The 21,179-nt window shown below is 43.9% G+C and overlaps 1 protein-coding gene and 1 pseudogene across 1 annotated transcript; one reads left to right on the top strand and one right to left on the bottom strand.

The window, feature by feature from the left end:
• The first annotated feature begins 6,540 nt into the window (after window positions 1-6,540).
• LOC147970339 (uncharacterized) lies at window positions 6,541-15,715 on the top strand. Its single transcript, XM_087523406.1, has 3 exons — window positions 6,541-6,651; window positions 15,210-15,320; window positions 15,401-15,715. The coding sequence occupies exons 1-3, from the start codon at window positions 6,541-6,543 to the stop codon at window positions 15,713-15,715; spliced, it is 537 nt and encodes a 178-aa protein (XP_087379532.1).
• Window positions 15,716-16,325: 610 nt separating this feature from the next.
• On the bottom strand, window positions 16,326-20,154 carry LOC147970338 (uncharacterized; annotated as a pseudogene).
• Between the last annotated feature and the right edge of the window lie 1,025 nt (window positions 20,155-21,179).

The following is a 21,179-nucleotide window of genomic DNA, read 5'->3' as shown; positions in this document are numbered from 1 at the left end:
TTGGGTTTGAGCTTATCAGCCTGAAACTTTTTCACATAAGCGTCGCAGCCCCAAACTTTTAAGAAACGATGGCTTAGGTTTTTCTAAACCATAGTTCATACGGTGCCATCTCAACGGAATTGCGTGGTGCCCTGTTTAAAGTGAATGGGGTTGTCTCTAATGCCTAACCCATAAACGATAGTGGTAATTCGATAAGAGACATCATGGTATGCACCATATCCAATAGGGTGCAGTTATGATGTTCGGACACACCATCACACTATGGTGTTCCAAGCGGTATTAGTTGTGAAACAATTTCCACAATGTCTTAATTGTGTGCCAAACTCGTAACTCAGATATTCATCTCTATGATCATATCATAGACATTTTATCCTCTTGTCACGATGATCTTCAACTTCACTCTAAAATTACTTAAACCTTTCAATAATTCAGACTTGTGTTTCATCAAGTAAATATACTCAGCATCTACTCAAATCATCTGTGAAGTAAGAACATAACGATATCCACTGCGTGCCTCGGCACTCATTGGACTGCACGCATCAAAATGTATTACTTCCAACAAGTTGCTTTCTTGTTCCATCTCACTGAGAACGAGGCCTTTCAGTCATCTTGCCCATGTGGTATGATTTGCATGTCTCAAGTGATTCAAAATCAAGTGAGTCCAAACGATCCATCTGTATGGAGTTTCTTCATGCATATATACCAATGGACATGGTTCACATGTCTCAATCTTTTCAAAAACGAGTGAGTTCAAAGATCCATCAACATGGAGCTTCTTCATGCGTTTTATACCAACATGACTCAAATGGCAGTGCCACAAGTATGTGGTAGTATCATTACTATATTATATCTTTTGGCATGAACATGTGTATCACTACGATCGAGATTCGATAAACCATTCATTTTAGGTGCAAGACCATTGAAGGTATTATTCAAATAAACAGAGTAACCATTATTCTCCTTAAATGAATAACCATATTGCGATAAACATAATCCAATCATGTCTATGCTCAATGCAAACACCAAATAACAATTATTTAGGTTTAACACCAATCTCAATGGTAGAGGGAGCATGCGATGCTTGATCATATCAACCCTTGAAACACTTCCAACACATATCGTCATCTCACCTTCAGCTAGTCTCCGTTTATTCCGTAGCCTTTTATTTCAAGTTACTAACACTGAGCAACTGAACCGGTATTTTAATACCCTGGTGCTACTAGGAGTACTAGTAAAGTACATATTAATTTAACGTATTTCCAAAATACTTCTGTCGACATTGCCAGCCTTCTCATCTACCAAGTATCTAGGGTAGTTCTGCTTCAGTGACTGTTCCCCTCATTACAGAAGCACTTAGTCTCGGGTTTGGTTCAACCTTGGGTTTCTTCACTAGAGCAGCAACTGATTTGCCGTCTCATGAAATATCCCTTCTTTCCCTTGCCCTTCTTGAAACTAGTGGTTTAACCATCAACAATTGATGCTCCTACTTGATTTCTATTTTCGCGGTGTCAAACATCGCGAATTGCTCAAGGATCATCATGTCTATCCCTAATATGTTATAGTTCATCATGAAGCTCCAATAGCTTGGTGGCAATGACTATGGAGAACTATCACTATCTCATCTGGAAGATTAAGTCCCACTCGATTCAAGCGATTGTAGTACTCAGACAATCTGAGCACATACTCAATGATTGAGCTTTTCTCCCTTAGTTTGCAGGCTTAAGAAACTTGTCAGAGGTCTCATACCTCTTGACGTGGGCACTAGTCTGAAATCCCAATTTCAGTCTTTGAAACATCTCATATGTTCTGCGACGTATCAAAAACCGTCTTTGGTGCCACAATTCTAAACTGTTAGCATTACGCATTGAACTATCACGTAGTCATCAAAACGTGTATGTCAGATGTTTCCCAACATCTATAGACATGCTCGAGGTTCAACACACTGAGCGGTGCATTAACGACATAACCCTTCTGTGCAGCAATGAGGACAATCCTCAGTTCACGGACCCAGTCCGCATAATTGCTACTGTCAACTCTCAACTAAATTTTCTCTAGGAACATATCTAAAACAGTAGAACTAAAGCGTAAGCTACGACATAATTTGCAAAGTCCTTTTGACTATGTTCATGATAATTAAGTTCATCTAATCAAATTATTTAATGAACTCCCACTTAGATAGACATCCCTCTAGTCATCTAAGTGATACATGATCCGAGTCAACTAGGCCGTGTCCGATCATCACGTGAGACGGACTAGTCATCATCGGTTAACATCTTCATGTTGATCGTATCCACTATATGACTCATGTTCGACCTTTCGGTCTTCCGTGTTCCGAGGCCATGTATGTACATGCTAGGCTCGTCAAGTTAACCTAAGTGTATTGCGTGTATAAATCTGGCTTACACCCGTTGTATGCGAACGTTAGAACCTATCACACCCGGTCATCACGTGGTGCTTCGGAACAATGGACCTTAGCAACGGTGCACATTTAGGGGGGAACACTTTCTTGAAATTTTAGTGAGGGATCATCTTATTTATGCTACCGTCGTTCTAAGCAAATAAGATGTAAAACATGATAAACATCACATGCAATCAAATAGTGACATGATATGGCCAATATCATTTTGCTCCTTTTGATCTCCATCTTCGGGGTGCCATGATCATCATCGTCACCGGCATGACACCATGACCTCCGTCATCATGATCTCCATCATCCTGTCTTCATTAAGTTGTCTCGCCAACTATTACTTCTACTACTATGGCTAACGGTTAGCAATAAAGTAAAGTAATTACATGACGTTTATGTTGACACGCAGGTCATAAATAAATTAAGACAACTCCTATGGCTCCTGCCGGTTGTCATACTCATCGACATGCAAGTCGTGATTCCTATTACAAGAACATGATCAATCTCATACATTACATATATCATTCATCACATCCTTTTGGCCATATCACATCACACGGCATATGCTGCAAAAACAAGTTAGATGTCCTCTAATTGTTGTTGCAAGTTTTTACGTGGCTGCTACAGGTTTGTAGCAAGAACATTTCTTACCTATGCCAAAACCACAACGTGATATGCCAATTTCTATTTACCCTTCATAAGGACCCTTTTCATCGAATCCGATCTGACTAAAGTGGGAGAGACAGACACCCGCTAGCTACCTTATGCAACTAGTGCATGTCAGTCGGTGGAACCAGTCTCACGTAAGCGTACGTGTAAGGTCGGTCCGGGCCGCTTCATCCCACGATGCCGCCGAATCAAGATAAGACTAGTAACGGCAAGTAAATTGACAAAATCGACTCCCACAACAACTTGTGTTCTACTCGTGCATAGAAACTACGCATAGACCTAGCTCATGATGCCACTGTTGGGGAACGTAGCAATAATTCAAAATTTTCTACGCATCACAAAGATCAATCTATGGAGTAATATAGCAACGAGGGGAAGGAGTGCATCTTCATACCCTTGAAGATCGCTAAGCGGAAGCGTTCAAGAGAACGGGGTTGATCGAGTCGTACTCGTCGTGATCCAAATCACCGATGACCAAGCGCCGAATGGACGGCACCTCCGCGTTCAACACACGTACGGTTGGGAGAGTCGTCTCCTCCTTCTTGATCCAGTAAGGGGAGAGGAGAGGTTGATGGACATCCAGCAACACGACAGCGTGGTGGTGGAAGTAGCGGGATCTCGGCAAGGCTTCGCCAAGCACCAACGAGAGGGAGAGGTGTCACGGAGGGAGAGGGAGGCACCAGGGACTTGGGTGCGGCTGCCCTCCCTCCCGCCCCCCACTATATATAGGGCCCCTAAGGGGGGCGCCGGCCCTAGGAGATCCAATCTCCAAGGGGGGGCGGCGGCCAAGGGAGGGACTTGCCCCCCAAGTCAGGTGGGGCGCCCCCTACCCCTAGGGTTTCCAACCCTAGGCGCAGGGGGAGGCCCATGGGGGGCGCACCAGCCCACCAAGGGCTGGTTCCCCTCCCACTTCAGCCCATGGGGCCCTCCGGGATAGGTGGCCCCACCCAGTGGACCCCCGGGACCCTTCCGGTGGTCCCGGTACAATACCGATTACCCCCGAAACCTTCCCGATGGCCGAAACTGGACTTCCTATATATAAATCTTCACCTCCGGACCATTCCGGAACTCCTCGTGACGTCCGGGATCTCATCCAGGACTCCGAACAACTTTCGGGTTACCGCATACTAATATCTCTACAACCCTAGCGTCACCGAACCTTAAGTGTGTAGACCCTACGAGTTCGCGAGACACGCAGACATGACCGAGACGACTCTCCGGTCAATAACCAACAGCGGGATCTAGATACCTATATTGGCTCCCACATGCTCCTCGATGATCTCATCGGATGAACCACGATGTCGAGGATTCAAGTAATCCCGTATACAATTCCCTTTGTCAACCGGTACGTTACTTGCCCGAGATTCGATCGTCGGTATCCCAATACGTCGTTCAATCTCGTTAGCAGCAAGTCACTTTACTCGTTCCGTAACACATCATCCCGTGATCAACTCCTTGGTCACATTGTGCACATTATGATGATGTCCTACCGAGTGGGCCCAGAGATACCTCTCCGTTTACACGGAGTGACAAATCCCAGTCTCGATTCGTGCCAACCCAACAGACACTTTCGAAGATACCCGTAGTGCACCTTTATAGCCACCCAGTTACGTTGTGACGTTTGGCTCACCCAAAGCATTCCTACGGTATCCGGGAGTTTCACAATCTCATGGTCTAAGGAAATGATACTTGACACTAGAAAAGCTTTTAGCATACGAACTACACGATCTTGTGCTAGGCTTAGGATTGGGTCTTGTCCATCACATCATTCTCCTAATGATATGATCCCGTTATCAATGACATCCAATGTCCATGGTTAGAAAACCATAACCATCTATTGATCAACAAGCTAGTCAACAAGAGGCTTACTAGGGACATGTTGTGGTCTATGTATTCACACATGTATTACAGTTTCCAGTTAATACAATTATAGCATGAACAATAGACAATTATCATGAACAAGGAAATACAATAATAACCATTTTATTATTGCCTCTAGGGCATATTTCCAATAGTAGATAGATCAGTATATGCTTGACTCGTCAAGGAAATTAGATACCTTCTTCGTCTTACTTGTATTACTCATGTTAATCATGCTCGAAATAGTGTTAGTGATAGTTTAGCTAAGTTTGCTAGAGCTAAGGGCAGAACTATGATTTGGTTAGGGTCTGACCCGGACGTTGCTTTTATCTCTAGCTTTTGATGATTGGAAGGACTTGTTGATTGAGTAATACAAGTTTTCAATCCGCAAAAAAATGTTGACAAGGCAAAGCGTACACATGAACAAAGTTTTTTTTTGATAAACTTCTCCACCTTTATTCATTCATAAGTAAAGCAGCAACATTTACAAGTAAAGGGTTGGCCTCATCAGGGGCGTTATATATCCATCCGAACACTTGGAGGAGAAAACCTAGCTAACCTTGGTAGTTCATGAGCTACTCGATTAAGCTCTCTATTACAATGATCATAAGTTGCATGGGAAAAATCTAATGACATGAAATATCAGTCACCTATAATTGATGAAGCGACTGAAGAAGAGTAGCCTTGGCTCAACGCCTTCACCACCTCCACTCTATCTGAATTCACTTCAATTTTACTGCATCCGACGGTATTAGCAAGATTCAAACCAAACCTCACTGCAATTGCTTCTGCTGTGAACGAGTCAAAGCAAAGTTCTATGCTTTCATTAGCAACCGGTATAAATTCCCCCCTACGATCTCACGATGTGGATAGCTCAGTCCACTATCAAATCCAGCATCAACGTTTAATTTCATGTAACCATATATTGATTTCAGCCAAGCATCTAACCGGGCATGAGCCTTTGGACTATAAGAGATGGTATAATTTGCTACTAAGCCTCTCATTGACATACTGATTGAGATGTGGTTTGAGTTTCTACACATGAACGAAGTTGATCCTCGCATATTTCGATACGTCGTGTTGTAGCCATGCAAAAGAAGAAGAAAAAACGTCATGTTGTACTTTGGTCTTAGCAGAAAAGCTAGCTAGCCAGGCAAGGGGAAGGAAAGGTGTGCGATCGATCGACATTGTCCCGGTCCTTATCCACTCGATCGACCGTTGTCATCCGCTCGAAACATGCGATCCCAGTAGATAGCCTCTCATAGCCTCGCTCGCCTCCAAGGCGAAAGGAAAAAGTCCATTTTAAACCTTGAATTTGTAGACGTCCGGCGTATCAAACCCTAAAGTCGAAATCCCTGTCGTTCGGACCCCAAACTAACTAATCCTGGTCCAAATCAAACCTTAGTGTCATTTTAGCCCAAAAACGCTGATGTGGCTAGGATTGCTAGTTAGGTGGGCCAGGTTATAACTGGAACGCGCGGGGGGTGAACAGCAAATGGATTGGGGATTTGGGGGAGAAACTAGGGTTAGGCGGCGGCGATTCCTTGAGGGGTGCGGCGGAGGAGGCGAATGCGTAGGGGGCGGCGGCGGCTGCGTTGAGGGCAATGTCGTGGTCTTCGGGTGGTTTGAGTGCTCCCGGCTTTCGTCGAGCCGCCGGAAGGAGAGGGGAGGAATCGAAGTCGCCGATGCTGTACCGCGAGAACCCGATGGCGTACGTGAAGGAAATATGCCCTAGAGGCAATAATAAAGTTATTATTTATTTCCTTATATCATGATAAATGTTTATTATTCATGCTAGAATTGTATTAACCGGAAACATAATACATGTGTGAATACATAGACAAACAGAGTGTCACTAGTATGCCTCTACTTGACTAGCTCGTTAATCGAAGATGGTTATGTTTCCTAACCATAAACAAAAGAGTTGTTATTTGATTAACGGGATCACATCATTAGGAGAATGATGTGATTGACATGACCCATTCCATTAGCTTAGCACCCGATCATTTAGTATGTTGCTATTGCTTTCTTCATGACTTATACATGTTCCTATGACTATGAGATTATGCAACTCCCGTTTGCCGGAGGAACACTTTGTGTGCTACCAAACATCACAACGTAACTGGGTGATTATAAAGGAGCTCTACAGGTGTCTCCAAAGGTACATGTTGGGTTGGCGTATTTCGAGATTAGGATTTGTCACTCCGATTCTCGGAGAGGTATCTCTGGGCCCTCTCGGTAATGCACATCACATAAGCCTTGCAAGCATTGCAACTAATGAGTTAGTTGTGAGATGATGTATTACGGAATGAGTAAAGGGACTTGCCGGTAACGAGATTGAACTAGGTATTAAGATACCGACGATCGAATCTTGGGCAAGTAACATACCGATGACAAAGGGAACAACGTATGTTGTTATGCGGTCTGACCGATAAAGATCTTTGTAGAATATGTGGGAGCCAATATGAGCATCCAGGTTCCGCTATTGGTTATTGACTGGAGACGTGTCTCGGTCATGTCTACATTGTTCTCGAACCCGTAGGGTCCGCACGCTTAAGGTTTCAATGACAGTTATATTATGAGTTTAGGAGTTTTGATGTACCGAAGGAGTTCGGAGTCCCGAATGAGATCGGGGACATGACGAGGAGTCTCGAAATGGTCGAGACGTAAAGATCGATATATTGGACGACTATATTCGGACATCGGAAAGGTTCCGAGTGATTCGGGTATTTTTCGGAGAACCGGAGAGTTATGGGAATACGTATTGGACCTTATTGGGCCATACGGGAAAGAAGAAAAAGGGCCTCAAGGGTGGCCGCACCCCTCCCCTTGGTCTGGTCCGAATTGGACTAGGGAAGGGGGGCGCTCCCTTCCTTCCTTCTCCTTTTCCCTTCCTCTTTTCCTATTCCATATGGGAGGTGGAATCCTACTAGGACTAGGGAGTCCTAGTAGGACTCCACACTTGGCGCGCCCCCTCCTAGGGCCGGCCTCCTCCTCCCTTGCTCCTTTATATACGGGGGCAGGGGGGCACCTCTAGACACAAGTTGATCCACGTGATCATATTCTTAGCCGTGTGCGGTGCCCCCTTCCACCATAATCCTCGATAATATTGCAGCGGTGCTTAGGCGAAGCCCTGCGACAGTAGTACATCAAGATCGCCACCACGCCGTCGTGCTAACAGAACTCTTCCCTGACACTTTGCTAGATCGGAGTCCGGGGATCGTCATCGAGCTGAACGTGTGCTAGAACTCGGACGTGCCGTAGTTTCGGTGCTCGATCGGTCGGGCCGTGAAGATGTACGACTACATCAACCGCGTTGTGCTAACGCTTCCGCTGTCGGTCTACAAGGGTACGTAGATCACACTCTCCCCTCTCGTTGCTATACATCACCATGATCTTGCGTGTGCGTAGGAATTTTTTTTTGAAATTACTACGTTCCCCAACAGTGGCATCCGAGCCTAGGTTTTATGTGTTGATGTTATATGCACGAGTAGAACACAAGTGAGTTGTGGGCGATATAAGTCATACTGCTTACCAGCATGTCATACTTTGGTTTGGCGGTATTGTTGGACGAAGCAGCCCGGACCGACATTACGCGTACGCTTACGCGAGACTGGTTCTCCCGACGTGCTTTGCACAAAGGTGGCTAACGGGTAACAGTTTCTCCAACTTTAGTTGAACCGAGTGTGGCTACGCCCGGTCCTTGCGAAGGTTAAAACAGCACCAACTTGACAAACTATCGTTGTGGTTTTGATGCGTAGGTAAGATTGGTTCTTGCTTAAGCCCGTAGCAGCCACGTAAAACTTGCAACAACAAAGTAGAGGACGTCTAGCTTGTTTTTGCAGGGCATGTTGTGATGTGATATGGTCAAGACATGATGCTAAATTTTATTGAATGAGATGATCATGTTTTGTAACCGAGTTATCGGCAACTGGCAGGATCCATATGGTTGTCGCTTTATTGTATGCAATGCAATCGCGCTGTAATGCTTTACTTTATCACTAAGCGGTAGCGATAGTCGTGGAAGCATAAGATTGGCGAGACGACAACGATGCTACGATGGAGATCAAGGTGTCGCGCCGGTGACGATGGTGATCATGACGGTGCTTCGAAGATGGAGATCACAAGCACAAGATGATGGTGGCCATATCATATCACTTATATTGATTGCATGTGATGTTTATCTTTTATGCATCTTATCTTGCTTTGATTGACGGTAGCATTATAAGATGATCTCTCACTAATTATCAAGAAGTGTTCTCCCTGAGTATGCACCGTTGCGAAAGTTCTTCGTGCTGAGACACCACGTGATGATCGGGTGTGATAGGCTCTATGTTCAAATACAACGGGTGCAAAACAGTTGCACACGCAGAATACTCAGGTTATACTTGACGAGCCAAGCATATACAGATATGGCCTCGGAACACGGAGACCGAAAGGTCGAGCGTGAATCATATAGCAGATATGATCAACATAGCGATGTTCACCAATGAAACTACTCCATCTCACGTGATGATTGGACATGGTTTAGTTGATTTGGATCACTAATCACTTAGAGGATTAGAGGGATGTCTATCCAAGTGGGAGTTCTTAAGTAATATGATTAATTGAACTTAAATTTATCATGAACTTAGTCCTGGTAGTATTTTGCAAATTATGTTGTAGATCAATAGCTCGCGTTGTTGCTTCCCTGTGTTTATTTTGATATGTTCCTAGAGAAAATTGTGTTGAAAGATGTTAGTAGCAATGATGCGGATTGGATCCGTGATCTGAGGTTTATCCTCATTGCTGCACAGAAGAATTATGTCCTTGATGCACCTCTAGGTGACGAACCTATTACAGGAGCAGATGCAGACGTTATGAACGTTTGGCTAGCTCAATATGATGACTACTTGATAGTTTAGTGCACCATGCTTAATGGCTTAGAATCGGGACTTCAAAGACGTTTTGAACGTCATGGAACATATGAGATGTTCCTGGAGTTGAAGTTAATATTTCAAGCAAATACCCGAGTTGAGAGATATGAAGTCTCCAACAAGTTCTATAGCTAAAAGATGGAGGAGAATCGCTCAACTAGTAAGCATGTGCTCAGATTGTCTGAGTACTACAATCGCTTGAATCAAGTGGGAGTTAATCTTCCAGATAAGATAGTGATTGACAGAATTCTCTAGTCACCATCACCAAGTTAGTAGAACTTCGTGATGAACTATGATATGCAAGGGATAACGGAAACGATTCCCAAGCTCTTCGTAATGCGGAAATTGACGAAGGTAGAAATCGAGAAAAACATCAAGTGTTGATGGTAGACAAGACCACTAGTTTCAAGAAAAGGGCAGAGGGAAGAAGGGGAACTTCAAGAAGAACAGCAAGCAAGTTGCTGCTCAAGTGAAGAAGCCCAAGTCTGGTCCTAAGCCTGAGACTAAGTGTTTCTACTACAAAGGGACTGGTCACTGGAAGCGGAACTACCCCAAGTGATTGGCAGATAAGAAGGATGGCAAAGTGAACATAAGTATATTTGATATACATGTTATTGATGTGTACTTTACTAGTGTTTATAGCAACCCCTCAGTATTTGATACTAGTTCAGTTGCTAAGATTAGTAACTCGAAACGGGAGTTGCAGAATAAACAGAGACTAGTTAAGGGTGAAGTGACGATGTGTGTTGGAAGTGGTTCCAAGATTGATATGATCATCATCGCACACTCCCTATACTTTCGGGATTAGTGTTGAACCTGAATAAGTGTTATTTGGTGTTTGCGTTGAGCATGAATATGATTTGATCATGTTTATTGTAATACGGTTATTCATTTAAGTAAGAGAATAAATTGTTGTTCTGTTTACATGAATAAAACCTTATATGGTTACACACCCAATGAAAATAGTTCGTTGGATCTCGATCGTAGTGATACACATAATCATAATATTGAAACCAAAAGATGCAAAGTTAATAATGATAGTGCAACTTATTTGTGGCACTACCGTTTAGGTCATATTGGTGTAAAGCGCATGAAGAAACTCCATGCTAATGGGTTTTTGGAATCACTTGATTATGAATCAGTTGATGCTTGCGAACCATGCCTCATGGGCAAGATGACTAAAACGCCGTTCTCCGGAACTATGGAGCAAGCAACTGACTTATTGGAAATAATACATACTGATGTATGAGATCCGATGAGTGTTAAGGCTCGTGGCGAGTATCATTATTTTCTGACCTTCACAGATGATTTGAGCAGATATGGGTATATCTACTTAATGAAACACAAGTCTGAAATATTTGAAAAGTTCAAAGAATTTCAGAGTGAAGTGGAGAATCATCGTAACAAGAAAATAAAAGTTTCTACGATATGATCGCAGAGGTAAAATATTTGAGTTACGAGTCTGGCCTTCAGTTAAAACAATGTGAAATAGTTTCACTAGTCACGCCACCTGGAACACCACAGCATAATGGTGTGTCCGAACATCATAACCGTACTTTATTAGATATGGTGCGATCTATGATGTCTCTTACCGATCTACCACTAACGTTTTGGGGTTATGCATTAAAGACAGTTGCATTCACGTTTAAAAGGGTACCATCTAAGTCCGTTGAGACGACACAATCTGAACTGTGGTTTGGCAAGAAACCAAAGTTGTCGTTTCTTAAAATTTGGGATTGTGATGCTTATATGAAAAAGTTTCATCCTGATAAGCTCAAACCCAAATCGGAGAAATATGTCTTCATAGGATACCCAAAGGAGACTATTGGGTACACCTTCTATCACAGATCCGAAGGCAAGACATTCGTTGCTAAGAATGGATCCTTTCTAGAGAAGGAGTTTCTCTTGAAAGAAGTGAGTGGGAGGAAAGTAGAACTTGATAAGGTAATTGTACCTTCTCCCTTATTGAAAAGTAGTTCATCACAAGAAATATGTTCCTGTGACTACTACACCAATTAGTGAGGAAGATTAATGATGATGATCATGTAACTTCAGATCAAGTTAATACCGAATCTCGTAGGTAAACCAGAGTGAGATCCGCACCAAAGTGGTACGGTAATCCTGTTCTGGAAGTCATGTTACTAGACCATGACGAACTTGCGAACTATGAGGAAGCGATGATGAGCCTAGATTCCGCGAAATGGCTTGAGGCCATGAAATCTGAGATGAGATCCATGTATGAGAACAAAGTATGGACTTTGATTGACTTGCCCAATGATCGGTGAGCCATTGAGATTAAATGGATCTTCAAGAGGAAGACGGACGCTGATAGTAGTGTTACTATCTACAAAGCTAGAATTGTCGCAAAAAGGTTTTTGACAAGTTCAAGGCGTTGACTATGATGAGAGTTTCTCACTCGTATCTATGCTTAAGTCTGTCCGAATCATGTTAGCAATTGCCGCATTTTATGAAATCCAGCAAATGGATGTCAAAACTGCATTCCTGAATGGATTTCTGGAAGAAGAGTTGTATATGATGCAGCCGGAAGGTTTTGTCGATCCAAAAGGAGCTAACAAAGTGTGCAAGCTCCAGCGATCCATTTATGGATTGGTGCAAGCCTCTCGGAGTTGGAATAAACGCTTTGATAGTATGATCAAAGCATATAGTTTTATATAGACTTGCGGTGATGCCTGTATTTACAAGAAAGTGAGTGGGAGCACTACAGCATTTCTGATAAGTATATGTGAATGACATATTGTTGATCGGAAATAATGTAGAATTATTCTGCAAAGCATAAAGGAGTGTTTTTAAAGAAGTTTTTCAAAGAAAGACCTCGGTGAAGCTGCTTACATATTAAGCATCAAAATCTATAGAGATAGATCAAGACGCTTGATAAGTTTTTTCAATGAGTACATACCTTGACAATATTTTGAAGTAGTTAAAAAATGGAACAGTCAAAGAAAGAGTTCTTGGCTGTGTTACAAGGTATGAAATTGAGTAAGACTCAAAGCCCGACCACGGCAGAAGATAGAAAGAGAATGAAAGTCATTCCCTATGCCTCAGCCATAGGTTCTATAAAGTATGCCATGATGTGTACCAGATCTATTGTATACCCTAAACTGTGTTAAGCAAGGGAGTACAATAGTGATCTAAGAGTAGATCACTGGACAGCGGTCAAAATTATCCTTAGTGGAATAAGGAAATATTTCTCGATTATGGAGGTGACAAAAGGTTCGTCGTAAAAAGTTACGTCGATGCAAGTTTTGACACAGATCTGGATGACTCTAAGTCTCGATCTAGATACATATTGAAAGTGGGAGCAATTAGCTAGAGTAGATCCATGCAGAGCATTGTAGACATAGAATTCGCAAAATACTTACGGATCTGTATGTGACAGACCCGTTGACTAAAATTATCTCACAAGCAAAACATGATCACACCTTAGTACTCTTTGGGTGTTAATCACATAAATGATGTGAACTAGATTATTGACTCTAGTAAACCCTTTGGGTATAGGTCACATGACGATGTGAACTATGGGTGTTGATCACATGGTGATGTGAACTCTTAGTGTTGAATCACATGGCGATGTGAACTAGATTATTGACTCTAGTGCAAGTGGGAGACTGAAGGAAATATGCCCTAGAGGCAATAATAAAGTTATTATTTATTTCCTTATATCATGATAAATGTTTATTATTCATGCTAGAATTGTATTAACCGGAAACATAATACATGTGTGAATACATAGACAAACAGAGTGTCACTAGTATGCCTCTACTTGACTAGCTCGTTAATCGAAGATGGTTATGTTTCCTAACCATAAATGAAAGAGTTGTTATTTGATTAACGGGATCACATCATTAGGAGAATGATGTGATTGACATGACCCATTCCATTAGCTTAGCACCCGATCGTTTAGTATGTTGCTATTGCTTCTTCATGACTTATACATGTTCCTATGATTATGAGATTATGCAACTCCCGTTTGCCGGAGGAACACTTTGTGTGCTACCAAACGTCACAACGTAACTGGGTGATTATAAAGGAGCTCTACAGGTGTCTCCAAAGGTACATGTTGGGTTGGCGTATTTCGAGATTAGGATTTGTCACTCCGATTGCCGGAGAGGTATCTCTAGGCCCTCTCGGTAATGCACATCACATAAGCCTTGTAAGCATTGCAACTAATGAGTTAGTTGTGAGATGATGTATTACGAAATGAGTAAAGAGACTTGCCGGTAACGAGATTGAACTAGGTATTAAGATACCGACGATCGAATCTCGGACAAATAACATACCGATGACAAAGGGAACAACGTATGTTGTTATGCGGTCTGACCGATAAAGATCTTCGTAGAATATGTGGGAGCCAATATGAGCATCCAGGTTCCGCTATTGGTTATTAACTGGAGACGTGTCTCGGTCATGTCTACATTGTTCTCGAACCCGTAGGGTCCGCACGCTTAAGGTTTCAATGACAGTTATATTATGAGTTTATGAGTTTTGATGTACCGAAGGAGTTCGGAGTCCCAGATGAGATCGGGGACATGACGAGGAGTCTCGAAATGGTCGAGACATAAAGATCGATATATTGGACGACTATATTCGGACATCGGAAAGGTTCCGAGTGATTCGGGTATTTTTCGGAGTACCGGAGAGTTACGGGAATACGTATTGGGCCTTATTGGGCCATACGGGAAAGAAGAAAAAGGGCCTCAAGGGTGGCCGCACCCCTCCCCTTGGTCTGGTCCGAATTGGACTAGGGAAGGGGGGCGCCCCCTTCCTTCCTTCTCCTTTTCCCTTCCTCTTTTCCTATTCCATATGGGAGGTGGAATCCTACTAGGACTAGGAAGTCCTAGTAGGACTCCACACTTGGCGCGCCCCCTCCTAGGGCCGGCCTCCTCCTCCCTTGCTCCTTTATATACAGGGGCAGTGGGGCACCTCTAGACACAAGTTGATCCACGTGATCATATTCTTAGCCGTGTGCGGTGCCCCCTTCCACCATATTCCTCGATAATATTGTAGCGGTGCTTAGGCGAAGCCCTGCGACGGTAGTACATCAAGATTGTCACCACGCCGTCGTGCTAACGGAACTCTTCCCCGAAACTTTGCTGGATCGGAGTCCGGGGATCGTCATCGAGCTGAACGTGTGCTAGAACTCGGAGGTGCCGTAGTTTCGGTGCTTGATCGGTCGGGCCGTGAAGACGTACGACTACATCAACCGCGTTGTGCTAACGCTTCCGCTGTCGGTCTACAAGGGTACGTAGATCACACTCTCCCCTCTTGTTGCTATACATCACCATGATCTTGCGTGTGCATAGGAATTTTTTTTTTGAAATTACTACGTTCCCCAACAGTACGAGCCAGCGAAGCTGTGCTGGTGCAACCCCCATCGGAAGGCGCCAAGGTGGATCTCGTGGAGCCGTCAGAACCCAGACAGGAGGTACTACGCCTGCGTTGATGCCATGGTGAGCTTCAAGTTGGTGTTTATTTTCTGTTCATTTGTTTTTCTCCCCTCTCATTGATTTCTGTTGGTACAATTGAACAGCATGGTGGTTGTGGATTCGTGGAATGGCATGATGATCCTCTTCCCAAGTTTTGGAGTGATTTGATTGGTGATTTGCGAGATGAAGTGCACAGGCTGAGAGGTCAAGGAAGTGCTGCTGTCATTGAAGATCCCACTGCAGTTGTGGCTCTGCCTGAAGCTGAAACAGGAGGAATGGGAATGGCTATGTCTCTGCAAGATCAGTTGAAGCAGAAAAATGCAGAGATAAATGCACTGAAGGGGAAATATCAGAATGTTGTCATGCTGTTTGTTGTCTTTGTGGTTGGTTTAGTTGCAGGGAAGATGCTACTGCAATAAGATTTGCAAGTGTTATTTTTATGCAATCTAGTAATGCTTTAGTTTTTTAGAATGAACTGATCTTTTGGGCACTGAAGATGCAAGTTGTATGCTTTGTTTAAATTGGAAGTTGTATGCATTTGCCACTGTTTGGAATCAATGAAAGTGGAAGTGCAAGTTGTGTTATGCCATCATTTTGTACCTCTGAAATGCATATATGTTTGCAATCTTTGCTGGCAGTAAAGTGGAAGATGATGCAGTTTGTAAGATAATGCAGTAAAGTGGAAGACGATGCAGTTTGTAAGATAATGCATAGATGATGCAAGTTATAAGATAATTCCAATGCATATATGATCCAGATTGGAAGACAAAGCACTAGATAGCATTGTCAGGATGGCATTTAGAAACACTGCTAGCAGTTAACTAACAAGGAAATGCAACTGATAATAGAAAGATCATCCAGACCAAGTTAATTGCACATAAAATGGGTTTGAAACAAGTCACTCCCACACATACATGACCCCTAGTTTGAGCCATGAACAAAAGATAAGTTTGCAACATTACATCAGAAATGTTTTGGAACATTGCAACTTGAACAAAAGAACTAGATGCAACCCTTCTTCAACTACAACTAATAGTTTCCACTGCAAGTGAAATATCTGAAGCTTGGCACTGATGATGCAGGCCTTCTTCCACTCTTAGCTCCAGATCCTGTCCTTGTGGAAGTAGATGCTGTAGGGGCAGCAGATGATCCAGCTTCAGCAGTTGCAGTTCTCTTTCTTGGAGGCTTAAACCTGTTGGTCCCAGTAGAACGACCTGCTGGTACTGAACTTGTTGTTGTTGGTGGAGCAGATGCAGAGGCAGAGGCAAATGCACTTCCTTTAGCTTGCTACAAATTAAGGATAAATATGCAATAAGTTCCAACAAAAGACTAATAAGCAAGATAAATATGCAATATGCAATAAGTACATGACAACAACAAATACCTCAGTTGGGTTCTTTTTCTTGCTAGTTCTAGCAAGGTGTGCATTCTTTTTCTTGCCTCTCTCTGGATTCTGTTTACATCCTGATTTGTTGTGTCCGGGGTTACCACACAATGAGCATTTGATAATTGTGCCATGCTTGCTCATTTTCTTTCCCTTGGGTTGCTCAGTTTCTTCTCTTCTTCTATCATTGTTTTTAGGCCTTCCTTTTTTCTTCTCTTTTCCTGGCAACCTAACATATTCAGGAGGCACTGGCCTAGGATTGGGTGACACTGGCCACATCTCTTCACCCTCCACTGGCTGCAAGCAATGCTCATAGATTTTGTTGAACACTTCAACAAAGTAGCAAGGAGCAATAAAATCTTCAACATTTTTGTTGCACTTGTAGATGGCACTAATTGCATGGTGGCAAGGAAGCCCTGCCAGCTGGAAGTACCCACAAGAGCATGTCCACTTTTTCAGGTCCAAAGTGTACTGCCTTCCTCTTCCATTCACTTGCTTCACTTCAAATCCATTTTCTCCATTCTAGAGCACTTCAAGATATTGTGTTCTAGCAATACTTTTCTTGAGCTTCTTAAAAACAGCAGGGCATATTTTTCCTCTAAAGTTGGCACCTTTCTCTCTTTGTTCCTGAATTCTCACAAGTACTTTCTTCCTAATTTTTTCATTCATAGAAATAATAGGATAAAACCTAGCATCAACTATAGCATGGTTGAATGACTCACAAAGGTTGTTGTCAACTGACTCACAATTTGAACCAACTGGGAAAAAAGCCCTTGCCCAGTGCACTGGCTCAGTCCTCATGATGTCTTTAGCCCCTTCAGGAGTGACCTGTGCAAACTTGGCCTTATAATAGTTGAAATCTTGCCTGTTGGAAGCCTTAGCAACTGCCCAGAATTTCTTTTGCCACTCATGATCTCTATGTTTCTTCCTCCAATTAGCATAAATGTGCCTAGCACACATCCTATGCTCTGCAGCAGGAAGGTAATCATTCACTGCATTTATCAAGCCCTTCTGCTGATCAGAAATAATAACCCAGCCAGCTCCATTATTGTTTATTTCCAAGTCCTTAATGAGCAGCCCAACAAACCACTTCCATGTGATATTAGTTTCATTCTCAACTACAGCCCAGGCTAGTGGATACATCTGATTATTTGCATCTCTACCTATGGCACACAATAGCTCACCCTTCACTGCACCTTTGAAGAAACAACCATCAAGGCCTATTACTTTTCTGCAACCAGCCTTGAATCCTTGCTTCATTGCATTAAAGCACACATAGAAGCTCTGGAATACACTTTCCTCCATGTTGGTTGGATCCATGAAAACAGCAACTGTGCTTCCAGGGTTGCTCCTTAGCAACTCAAGTTGGTAGTCAAACACTCTAGTGTATTCATTGTTCATTCCACACAATAATTTGTCCATGACAATTCTTTTTGCATGCTTGCACTTTGAAGTGGAGACATCAGCAAACATATCTTGCAAAACAGTTGCTTTCATGCTCTCAATTTTCCACATAGGATTTGCCAATATGAAGTGCTCACACCTCTGTGCAATCACCTTTGCAGTAACCAACTTGTTGCATCTGTTCTGTGCACATTGGTGATCATCATTATATGTTATGACTTGGAATCTTGAAGTCCTTGATCTCTTGGCTGCATATATCAGCCATGGGCAGCCATGCCATCCACACTTTGCCCTTACTCTGTCACACTCAGATTTCATGAACTTTATGCTCCTCTTTGTTACTAGTCCATATCTTCTCAAAGCTTTGCACAGCTGATTCTTGCTTCTAAAAACCATGGTCAAAGAAAAATGTGGTACTTCACTTTCAGGGTTGTATCTTGGGAATGTACTCTTCCTCTTCCTTATATGACCATCTGAATCTTCATCATAGATGTAGTCCTCATCAGATGAATCATAGTTCCAATCCATTTCTTCTCTTTCAATTTGCTCCTCCATGTTGGCAATCAATTCAATTGGCACTGGCCCTGTAGCATCCCTACCTATCCAGCTCTTGGAGTCTCTCATCCTTTTCTTAAATTTCCTAGCATGTCTCCTGAGCTCCACAACTTCTGAATCCTCCCCACTATCATCAGTATGTCCAATGTATTCAGTGTCACTGTCTGAGTCTGAATTTTGATTGCCACTGTCAACATTTGCAGCTATCACCATTTGGTTATTGACATGCCCTGAAGCCTGAGGTTCAGAAGCATAGGTTGATGCAGGTTGACTTGGATCCAAAACCTGAGAAAAAACTCCTTCCATGCCTGCCATTTCATCCACATCTACTTCTATGGCATTGCTTCTTCTCTGCTTCAAGGGGCTGCAAATTCTTTGAGTGATCACACCAGTTTCATCAGGTATGAGCACATCCGTGTCAGACTCTGCAGGTTCAACACCAGTTACTGCATCTGGTTCATCAACAGTTATAACTGCATCTGGTTCTTCAGCAGTTATAACTGCATCTAGTTCATCATCATCACTCTGTTCCATGATTTCATCCTCAAAATCACTCCCACTGTTGTTGTCATTGCTATCTTCCTCTCCATGATACTCCACATACACATCAGCAACTCCTCCAACACAAATATACTCAGCCATCTTCACACACCAACTGTCATCATTAAGGAACACCAAGCCATTGATAAGCTCTTTTCCAGGAAGCAGAAAATAGAACTTCATCGATTCCATCAACTGAGTATGATCTTTTAAATAGCCTTTCACTTCCTGCAGAGACAATTTATCCCTCTCAATCTCTGACATTGCTTGATCTCCCCCAACATAGTCCAAATTTGGACCAATGCGGATGAACTTCCCTCCAATATGAAACCGAACATTCAAAATCTCACTCGGGTCCATGATTTCACTGAAAAACATACACCGCGATCAAAATAAAGCTTAACAACCTATTCCCTTCAGAAAAAATCAATTTTTTTGCGTCACCCAAATCGCCCCCAAATTTGCCCCAAATTTGCTGCTGAAACCCTAACCCTAATGCGGCAACTACTCCAACCTATGAATAACAAGTGAGGAGGGCATCCAGGACATTACCTTCTTCTTCGACGCGCCGTCGCGCCGTCACGATCGTCGTAGAGGTGGCGATCAACCGCCGGTCGCCATTGTCGTCACCAGAGAAGGAGGAATGCAGGGGGACACGGAGAGAACGAAGCGAAATGATGGGCCGAACTGGGCCGGCCCACTAATATCGCCTCAGGCGCGCGCCGAACGACCCATCCCGGCCACCCCATTGCCACGTCGGCAATCCCCGTTTGGGAAACGACACTAAGGTTTGATTTAGACCGGGATTAGTTAGTTTGGGGTCCGAACGACAGGGATTTCGACTTCAGGGTTTGATTCGCCGGACGTCTACGAATTCAAGGTTTAAAATGGACTTTTTCCAAGGCGAAACAAGTACCCTGGTCTCCACACGGCGTGCATGCCCCCGGTGAAAGTCTGTACATGCGTCCAGCCCATCGGCCGACTGACCGCGGCCGCACGGCACGGCAGCGGGGGCGCCGGATCGGTCGACGAGCTGGAAGGAAAAGCCCCGCGCGCCCGAGACCCTGAGGCCGAAAACTGGTAAGACGCCGACGGATGGGCGCGCGCGCTCGTGGTTCGCCGGCCCGTCACGTCAGGCGGGGTCGCTGTCGTCGCCGCGCCCCCGGCCGGCCCCCGGCGACGTGTCGGCTCTCCGAGCGTGGTGCGCGATCTGCTGTTGGTTGGGATCTGTTGTGTTGGTTGTGTGGTGGGTCAATCGATCCATCCGTCGTCGTTTCGTATCGGCGGAGTCGCGTATCCATCCGTCCAGTGCGCTGTGCGCGCCCAGTGGCGGGCCTATGCGGGCTACATTTGCTTTGCGTCCAGCAACAGTGTACGCGGTCCGTCTCTCTAATCTGATATGATGACGGGCTGATGGCCACATGGTAGCGAGCGAGCGAATCTACTTTTGCTGGGCGTAGCACATGGCAATGGAGGTTTGGCGTGCTGCTGCCGGGGCACGTGGCACCGGGCCAGCGGTTCGTAGATCACAAAGCTCGGAAAGGAGATATCTGGAGCAGAAAAGTGCCGGGAAGGAGCAGCCGCCTGGTCGGGTTGCATCACCCAACCTCCATTGTGCTGCTTTTGCTGCTTTGCAGCGGCAGTGCGGCACCACGGCACTAGCTGTGCAGTAGTATTGGTTGTGCATGCATTCACGTGGACCCTTGATGCACGTAAGGGTGCATGCACATGTGCATGATAAAGCTTCTCAAAGGAAAAAAAGAAGAAACTTCTAGAAGCTGTCGAACTTACTCTATCGGGTGACATGCCATTTCCTTAGTTTTAGTAGCGTACAGATTCTGCTTCATTGATCTCATCGGGATCCCGCTTTGTACTCTGGTACGTGACATCATGAGTACGTGCATACGTACGTACCCTAATCCAAAATCAGTGGTGATAACTCAGTCAGGGGGGACTTTCACCACGTTGTCGCGATCCTTGGGCGCCATTTCTTCTCACGG

The sequence above is a fragment of the Triticum urartu genome, chromosome 5A (assembly GCF_056163025.1).
Source record: "Triticum urartu cultivar PI428250 chromosome 5A, HENAU_Tu73, whole genome shotgun sequence".
Taxonomy (NCBI): Eukaryota; Viridiplantae; Streptophyta; class Magnoliopsida; order Poales; family Poaceae; genus Triticum; species Triticum urartu.
Note: the sequence above shows the minus strand (reverse complement) of the source record. Positions and strands in the feature narration are given on the sequence as shown.